Source organism: Poecilia formosa, unplaced genomic scaffold (genome assembly GCF_000485575.1).
Source record: "Poecilia formosa unplaced genomic scaffold, Poecilia_formosa-5.1.2 Scaffold360, whole genome shotgun sequence".
NCBI lineage: Eukaryota > Metazoa > Chordata > Actinopteri > Cyprinodontiformes > Poeciliidae > Poecilia > Poecilia formosa.
In genome coordinates this window covers 325,212-333,630 of record NW_006800299.1, presented here as the reverse complement: position 1 = coordinate 333,630, position 8,419 = coordinate 325,212, and the positions used below count along the sequence as shown (strand labels likewise).

Genomic DNA, 8,419 nt, shown 5'->3' with positions numbered 1-8,419 from the left:
TCTGACCTGGCGCTTGGCGGCGGCCAGCAGGCAGGCGGGGCCTCCGGGTCGCAGCAGCCCGGTGGTCAGAACCTGGCAGTTCTTGGTCTCTGCCAGCTTGGTGTCGAAGGACGACTCCGCCCCGTCCAGAACCCCCGACGGGTACAAGTGGACCTGCCGGTTCCGGCCGCACAGCAGAGCCATCATCTTCTCCTTGGGAATCAGTTCGATCTGGTAAACCTTCTTACTGTCAGCGGCCCGGACGATGACTGTAACACAGAACCATCAGAACCGTCAGAACCGTCAGAACCGGCTCCAACACAGACAGAACCATCAGAACCAGCCACCCGGAGTCTTTCAGGCTTCTGTTGCTGGTTCTGCTTGGTTCTGTTGGGTTCTGTCCAGACTCTGGATGTCCGAAGTCCATCCAGTTGCTGGAATTGAACCAGTCCGACCAGCAGCAGCCTGAGGTGTAGAAAGCAAACCCCCAGCATGATGCAGCCACCACCGTGCTTCCCAGTCTGTTTCAGCTGTTTCTCCAACCATCCAACAGATTTGTTTTTCAGGATGAATTTAAAGCTGGAATTAAGATTAGAAATGATTTCTTCTGCACTGAAACGTTTCTGGGACGGACAGTAAACCATGCAGACTGGACCAGGAGGAGCAGGGACTGTGGTAAAACCGGAAAACTTTTCCTAAATGTCTTCATGTTCTTGGTAAACTGCTGATCTCCGACTCACCGTCTCTGGTCACCTCGACGATGAACAAGCCGTCTTCTGTTCCCAGGGCGATCCTCTCCCGATCTGCTCAGACAAAAGAAGCTTTTACTAAATAATAAAGAGCAACATGTCATCAGCATAAAGACAAACTTTATATTCAAACTGCTGCAGGTGCTAAAGTTTAAATTAAAACAATTAAAAAAACAAATTTTCAGGTTTTTAGTTGTAAAAAAATGTTTTTTTATAAATGTGTGTTCTGGACCAAGTTTCACAATTACACAATATTTTGAATATTTTGTATTTCTAAACTCAAAACACCAAGAAAACAGAAAACTTATGGTTTAAAAGGTGTAAAAGTCCACAACCCGACTGAAAACGAGCTGAGACATCAGTAACCAGAACAGAACCACAGAGTGGGTCTGCGGTTCTGACAGCGGCGGTACTGACCCAGCACGGCGGCGCACAGGGCCGTCTTGATGAGGGGCAGCGAGGCGTCGTACGCCTCATGCAGGATGTGGACCTGCTGGCTCTTCAGCTGGTTCTTGGTCAGGATGTTCTGCAGGCTCTCCAGAACCCGGACCCACTTCTTCTTCTCCTCCTCGCTCTCCGCCAGCACCAGCAGCGACACCGAGGAGAACTGCGAGCTCAGCTGCGACGACGTCACCTGCATCAGTGACAGTTAGGACGTGGCGGTCGGCAGGCGGCGGAGCCGGCCGAAGGAGGCGGGGTTTCCTACCCTGAAGATGCAGGGGATGTCCTTCCTGGTAGCGTGGATTACGTCCGACGCCAACACAGAGCTGACGGACAGATCTTCATCTCTGAAACAAACCCAACGTTACATAAAACCACAGACATCCATGTTCCAGTGATGTCTGATCCTGAGTTCACCTGAGGTCCAGGACCAGACCGGCCACCACGCCCGGCTGGGTGGACTTCCCCTCTGGAATGTCGTAGAGAAACAGTTTGCAGTCCGACACCACGGCGAACGCTCGCTGCCAGCCCTTCTTCACGCCGCTGGGCTTCGGGACCTGCAGCAGTAAAACGGAGCAAGAGACTCTGAAGCCTTGGCTGCTGAAGCTCAGGAAGCGAGAGCCGCTCTGCTGGAGGCCGGCAGCCTTACCCGGACGTAGCCCTTGTAGGCGGTGCCGATGCCCCTCTGGACGTCGATGCCCTGCGGCCTCTTGGCCTGATCGGCTGGGATGGGGCACAGCAGGGGGGCGTGGTCCTTACAGGCCACATGGCAGATGAAGGAGCAGACTGGAGGCGCACAGAGACGCATCAATACCGAGCCGAGCAACACCGAGCAGAACCTGCATGGGAGGAAACGTTTACCTTCGCAGGCGTATCCCTGGCGACTGAGGCCCACCATCAGGGAGGTGCAGTGGGAGCAGAGGGTGGGGCTGGAGAACGTCCTGATGCTCAGCTGGTGAGCTTTGGGCTGGAAACAAGGAGACACTCAGTTCAGAACCAGGAAACCTGATCCACATTTCACTGCAGCCATTTAGAGCGGCTCAAACAATCCGCTCTAAATGAATAATCAATAAACATTTATTGATTAGTCTGATTTAGACTAATCAATAAATGTTTCAGGAAGACAGGGGTTCTTGTTTTTTGGGAAAATAAATGTAAATATCATCTGCAAAGAGTGAAATGAGATTCTTCTGCAGAAGAAGATGAGATTCCTGAGGCGGAGCCCTGAGGAACGCCTGCTGGAAGAAGAGGTGAGAGTTTCCTGAAGATCAGGCAGAAGGAAAAATCACCCAGACTGTTAGACTGTTCCAGTTTTATGACACGTTTATCCATCAACCTGCAGGCAGCGATGAACAAAACGGGCTCAGGAGACAAAACCTGATGAAGGCTTAAATGACAAAGTCCGATTTGTCATTCTGCAGAAATGAGTTTGAGTCGCCAGAACCAATCGGAGGCGGCGGCGTACCTTGGGCGTAGCCAGCGCTGAGCTCTGTAAGGTGGGGGAGGGACTGTCGGGAACCAGCGGCGTTTTTCCGTCCTGTTGACACAAACCGAGTCGGTGAACAAACTCCTACAACCACAAACCTGCAGATACTGAAACTGTGGGTGGATGACCTCAGTCTCAGAGGCGGAGGATCGGGAAGGCGGCGTGGTGAGCGACTTCTCGGGGGTGGGGTCTAAATCTCCCGTCTGAAAACGACAGAAAATGAGTTTTAAACGTGAGAGCGGTTCTGGTTGATCAGAACTTTGGTTCTGATCGTTCTGCTCCGACTACAGGCTGATGGAGACGAATCCACAGAGACGAAGACGAGAACACGGCTATGAGGACCTGCAGTGTGGGAGGGGCTTAATCAGTGGGAGGGGCTACGTGAAGGGGCGTGGCCACGCTGAGGTCTCCATGTCATTAGTGAGCAGCTACGATTGAGGTTAGATGTGACCACTAGGGGGCGGACAGAGGACCGTTGGGATGGGTGGAGGAACGTCGAGGGACCTGCCGGGAAAACTTACTTCTTCCCACAGGGCGAGCAGGGAGGAGGCGGAGCAAAGTGACGCCTCCAGGTCACAGAGAGACACAAGCAACAGTCACTTAGTCATCAGACCTGCCGGCGCTGTGATTGGTCAGAGCGTGGCGAGCAGACTCACCCTGAAGGTCAGGTCCGGAACCAGAGGAGACGTGTTGAAGTAATCGAACATGGAGTCCTGGAAGTCTGGGAGCTTCAGGCCTGCACAGACACAACGAGTTGAACACAGAGCCGGGTCCGGGTCGGCGTCCAGGACAGACTCCTGACCTTTGTCGGAGCGGGAGCGGCTCTCCTCCACCTCCTTCTTCAGACCCTCCACCTGCTCCACCACCTCCCGCCTCTTCTCCTCAGACTCCTTCAGCTTACTGCAGCGACAGACAAAGGCGTATGAGGCGCCGAGCAACACAACATTCCCATCTAAGCCGAAGTGACCCCTGACCTCTCCAGGTTGATGTTGGCAGCCTTGACTTTGCGCAGCTCCTCCTGGACCATCTGCTTGGCCTTCAGCTCGGCGTCCAGAGCCGACTGCAGCTCCAGGCGGGCCGACATGTCCAGCTTCTGGCTGCGGCGGACCTTCCACAGCGGGTCCTGCAGCGGAGGAACCGAACACAGCAGGATGAAACTGCAGCGGCTGCATCATGAGCACAGAGCAACAGCCAGGCAGGGCAGCCCATGAAGCACACAGTGAGGAAGCATGTGGTGGCAAATCACTGATTTCACTCTGACCCCGATTCAAGACAACCAGGAAGTTTAAAACCAAACAGCAGCAACGTCTTCGAACCAGCAACCTTCAGACGCCCAGCGCTTAGCTTCGCTACATGAAATCTAAAGAGCTGATTTAATAATTTACTTCCATGTTTTAAGTTTCAGGTGAATAAAGTTTGACATCCGTCTTGAAACTCTGAAGTAGTTAAGTCGTTTATATTCATGTTTAGCATTAGCTTCAGCTAAATAACATATTGGTGTAATTCTTTAGCGTTAGCTTAATGCTATGTAGCATTAGCTGGAGCTAGCAGAACCGATGTTTTCCATTAGCGCGATAGCAGTGCCCAGCACTGGAATGATCCTGGATCAGTTCAGTCGGGTCCAGAACCTTGAACTGGACCCGTTGATGGTCCACATGCTGCCAGCCATGCAAGCGTCCGACAGATGAGGCGGAGCGACTCCGTTACGGCCAACACTCACCATCCTGTCTCCACCAATGGGAGGCCAGGGCTTCCTAGGGGGCGTGGCCACTCCTGACTCAGGCTGCCAGAGCGAGTCAGAAACAGAACCAACACTGAGGAACTACAACGGGTCGGACCGCAACATTAACACACTCCTTCACAATAAAAGCCTCTCTGTGGCTGAAGTGAACACGTTTAAGCTTTTAAAACGAGGGCCGGTGCTGAAGGTTCCCAGGAACCAGAGACCTGACCCGGTTCTGAAGGAGTTCTGGTTACCAGAGGTCGGGTCCCCAGGCTGGAGCTGCGCAGCGTCTCCAGTTCCTCCGTCATCTTGGTGGCCAGAGCCTGCAGGTAGCCGCGCGCGTCCTTCTCATCGCTGACCCTGAGCAGAGGAAACAGCGGCTGTGAGCGCACGGCGCCCCCCCGGTGGCGGAGGAGGCGGTTCTGATGGGTCAGCCAATCACCACTGGATGATCTCTGCGATCTGAGCCTCCCAGTGCGCCACGCTCTCCTTCTTGGAGGACAGGTCCTGCAGGTCGTCCTCCAGCTGCCGGTTCTGAGCCGTCAGGTTGTCCACGAACGAACACAGCTGCAGGACGAGATCCGATTAGGTCGGGGTTTCTCACACCAACACTCTGGTTCTGGACGGGTCGGCTCACCTTGTCCGTCTCGGTCGTTAGCTTGCGGTTCTCTTCAGTCAGCCTGTTCTTCTCTCGCTCATATTTCTCCTTCAGCTCAGCGACGACGTCGTCCATCTCGTTCTGCCTGTAGAGCCACACACACACACCGGGTCAGAACCTGGTCCCGTCCCGATCCGGTCCAGTCTGCGGGACCCACCTGTCCCTGTTGGCTTTGTCCAGCTTGTCCCTGAGCTGCAGCAGCTCCTTGTTGGCGGCGAGCAGCGCCCCCTCTGACTCCTGCAGGCCCTTGCGGAGCGTTTTGATCTCTCCGGAATGGGCCGAGTCCTTCCGGAGCAGCTCCTCCTCGTAGAACAGAACCTTCTTATCCAGCTCCGCCTTCAGCCGGGACAGTTCCTGCTGGGACTCCGCGCCGCCGCCACCCACGGCTCCTCGGCCCTGCTGGGACTGCAAACAGAACCACGATGACTGGGCTGCTGCAGGGAACTCGCTGGTTCTGGTTCCGGTTCTGGTCCCACCTTCAGGCTCTGCAGCTCCGTCTCCAGCTGTTTGGAGTAAACTTCGCTGTTCTCCCTCAGCTTCCTCTCCTTCGACGCCTCAGCCTTCGCCTCGTCCAGCTGAGCCTCCAGCTGGGACACAAACAAAGGCTTTTATTGTGAAAGGATCGCTGCTTAAGGAGCAAAACAAATAAAATACAGGAACATCTGGAAGACTTCAATACTTGGTGCCATTTTGATGATTGTGGCTCACAGATGGTCCTCAAAACCATAATAATAATAATAATAATAATAATAAATAATAATAGCATTATGGGCTGTCTGGAGGACACAAAAGGTTTCTGCTACAGAAACTGGTTGTTCCCAGAATTTTAAAAATATTTTTATATTGATCTGATGTGGGACTGTAATTTTCTGGTTTTCATTTCCTGTAAGTCAGAATTATAAAAGTGACAAGAAGGTTGGAAATGTGTCAGTGTGTGGGACGAATGTCAGCTTCACTTTCTGACATCAGGGACAAAAATATTCCCACAATATTTAACACTTCAGATGTCAAAGTTCAACAGAAAAGTCCCTTCAATCTGGAACGAATGAAGCATGTCGCCCCCTGGTGGCCGTGAAAAGTAACTGCAGCTTAAAGACAGTCGATCGTTTGTCATATTTGGTCTGAAAATAAATTTACACACCAAGAAATTGAGCAGATCTGACTGAAAACTCAAAGATAAACCAGATTATTGCTGAAGAAAGGCTTCAATCAATTCCAATTAATTCTACTAATCAAACAGATCAGAGTTTTGTGGGTTTTCAGTGGGTCGGCCTGAGAACTGAGCCTGAAAGGCTCATTCAGGATTTCACTTTCAGTGTCAACAGCAACATTTTCCAATATCTTAGATTAGATGTGAAACGTCTGCGGTGTTCCTGACAGACTGCTGGAAGCTTCTCTACTACAAGTCTTTTATTTTGAAGAGTTTCATTGAGCCTTCCTCACCTCCTTGCGGTTCTTCTCCGTCTTGCGGATCTCCTGTCTCAGGGCGTCCATCTTCTGCATGAGCGCGTCCATCTCCTCCTCCTTGTCCCTCAGCTGGCGGGACAGGCGCTGCTTGGAGGAGCGCAGCTCGGCCATCCGCTCCGACAGCTCCGAGAACTCCTGCAGGGCCAGCTTCCTCTGGGAGTGCGCCTCCTTCAGCTCCTTGGTCTGGCTGCGCAGACGCTCCAGGGAGTCGGCCAGCTGCTGCTCGGAGGGAGAGGAGGATGGAGGCGCCGACTTCATGAGGGGACGGGGGGGACGGGGAGACAGGGAGGACAGAGAGGACAGGGAGGACAGGGAGGACAGGGAGGACGGAGAGGACAGAGAGGACAGGGAGGACAGGGAGGACGGAGAGGACAGGGAGGACAGGGAGGACGCTTACCTTGTGGATGTCGTCCTTCTCCTGCCTCAGCGACTTCACCTGCTTCTCCAGGTTCTTCATCTTGGAGGCGGAGCTCTCGAAGTCCTGCCTGAGCGTGACGGCCTCCTCCAGCTGGTGCTCCAGCCTGTCAGAGTCTGCCACATCGCAGGAGAACGGGTCAGGGTCGGAACCGGCCCACAGAGACCGGAACCGGACCCACGGAGACCGGAACCACAGAGACCGGAACCACAGAGACCGGAACCACAGAGACCGGAACCACAGAGACCGGAACCACAGAGGCCGGAACCGGGCCGACTCACTGACCTGCCAGCTTCTTCTTGAGCCGGTCGATTTCCTCGTTCAGCTTCTTGATCTCTTTGTCCCGGGCCAGAGTTCCTCCCCTCGCCGGAGCCTGGAGGGCCTGGGTGGACTCTGAGGGACAGAGGACCGGGTCGGGGTGAGAGACGGACCGGGTCAGGTCCAGAACCGGCCGGCTCCGTCCCCAGGCGTTTGCCCACCTTGCAGTTTGCGGTTGAGCTCCAGCTTCTCCTGCTCCAGGCGGCGGATCCTCTTCTCAAACGCCTCCACCTCCGAGCCGCCGCCGCCGTCCGGCTCCGTTCGGACCCCCGGCGCCGCCCGGCCGGCCGCGCTGCGGTCCGAGAAGCAGCTGTCGGTGGTGAAGGTGAAGCCGACGAAGGGAAGGTGCTGGCCGGTGAAGCCGGTGTGAGACACTGGCGGTCCGATGTCCTGAAGACAAACAGAGCCGTGAAGCAGCCGAGGACCACTGGAGGTTCCGGTTCCGGTCCGGTCCGGGCCTCACCGGGTTCTTCAGGACGTCGTCGTCCACGTCGAAGTTGGAGGTGTCGGTGGGCGAGGAGACGTCGGGGATGTACGGCGCCTCGGCGGAGCGGATGTTGTCCCAGTCGATGCCGCTGAAGAAGGCGTGGCCCTTGAAGTCCGAGATGCCGTTGAGGCCCAGGCGGCGTTCCCGGGAGCAGAGCAGCCGCTGGATCAGATCCTTGGCGTCTTCAGAGACGTCGGTCACATGGGAGGGGAACTGGAAACGCTCCTGGAAACCAGACAGGAAGTCAGGACCGGGGGACGAGCAAAGAGAGAGAGAGTGAGAGGCGTCCGTCCACTGAGGGACACGCTCCCATTTAGAGGACAGGAAGTAGGACAGGAGTCTGGAGACGAAACGTAACCTGGAAACGGCAGCAAGACTCCAGCCAGAGTAATCTGATTACATTCTGGGTTCACAAAGGAAGGAAGACGGAGCTGTAATAATAATCACGATACTGGTCAATAATCATCTAATTATTATTGATTAGTTTTATAGTTTAGATATCCAACATCCAGCCAAACTGGTGGCGTGTCACTTCCTGTTTCATTTCACAACGTTTCTATTTAAGCAGCTATGAAACACGATGGAGAAACCTGAAGCTGCTGCTGCGCACCACAGGCTGTTGCTAGGCAACCAAGGAACGAGCGAGCGAGTCGAGAGACAAATCTCGCTGGGAGGGAGGAAGGAAGGAAGGAAGGA

At 54.4% G+C, this 8,419-nt stretch overlaps 1 protein-coding gene across 1 annotated transcript in view; it reads right to left on the bottom strand.

Annotated features, from left to right (window-relative positions):
• The window catches only part of cdc42bpb (CDC42 binding protein kinase beta (DMPK-like)), a 25,638-nt gene that overhangs the window by 5,817 nt on the left and 11,402 nt on the right, over window positions 1-8,419 (bottom strand). The window contains exons 7-29 of the mRNA XM_016662121.1: window positions 7,700-8,120; window positions 7,398-7,626; window positions 7,204-7,311; window positions 6,901-7,034; window positions 6,480-6,722; window positions 5,513-5,623; window positions 5,194-5,441; window positions 5,016-5,121; window positions 4,821-4,945; window positions 4,633-4,738; window positions 3,630-3,778; window positions 3,458-3,555; window positions 3,312-3,391; window positions 3,177-3,221; window positions 2,784-2,858; window positions 2,635-2,706; window positions 2,031-2,136; window positions 1,819-1,955; window positions 1,587-1,726; window positions 1,435-1,516; window positions 1,146-1,362; window positions 720-782; window positions 7-248 (exon numbers count right to left, since the gene is read on the bottom strand). Of these exons, the coding sequence (XP_016517607.1) occupies window positions 7-248; window positions 720-782; window positions 1,146-1,362; window positions 1,435-1,516; window positions 1,587-1,726; window positions 1,819-1,955; window positions 2,031-2,136; window positions 2,635-2,706; window positions 2,784-2,858; window positions 3,177-3,221; window positions 3,312-3,391; window positions 3,458-3,555; window positions 3,630-3,778; window positions 4,633-4,738; window positions 4,821-4,945; window positions 5,016-5,121; window positions 5,194-5,441; window positions 5,513-5,623; window positions 6,480-6,722; window positions 6,901-7,034; window positions 7,204-7,311; window positions 7,398-7,626; window positions 7,700-8,120 (3,337 nt within the window). The remainder of the gene's footprint in view (window positions 1-6; window positions 249-719; window positions 783-1,145; window positions 1,363-1,434; window positions 1,517-1,586; window positions 1,727-1,818; window positions 1,956-2,030; window positions 2,137-2,634; window positions 2,707-2,783; window positions 2,859-3,176; window positions 3,222-3,311; window positions 3,392-3,457; window positions 3,556-3,629; window positions 3,779-4,632; window positions 4,739-4,820; window positions 4,946-5,015; window positions 5,122-5,193; window positions 5,442-5,512; window positions 5,624-6,479; window positions 6,723-6,900; window positions 7,035-7,203; window positions 7,312-7,397; window positions 7,627-7,699; window positions 8,121-8,419) is intronic.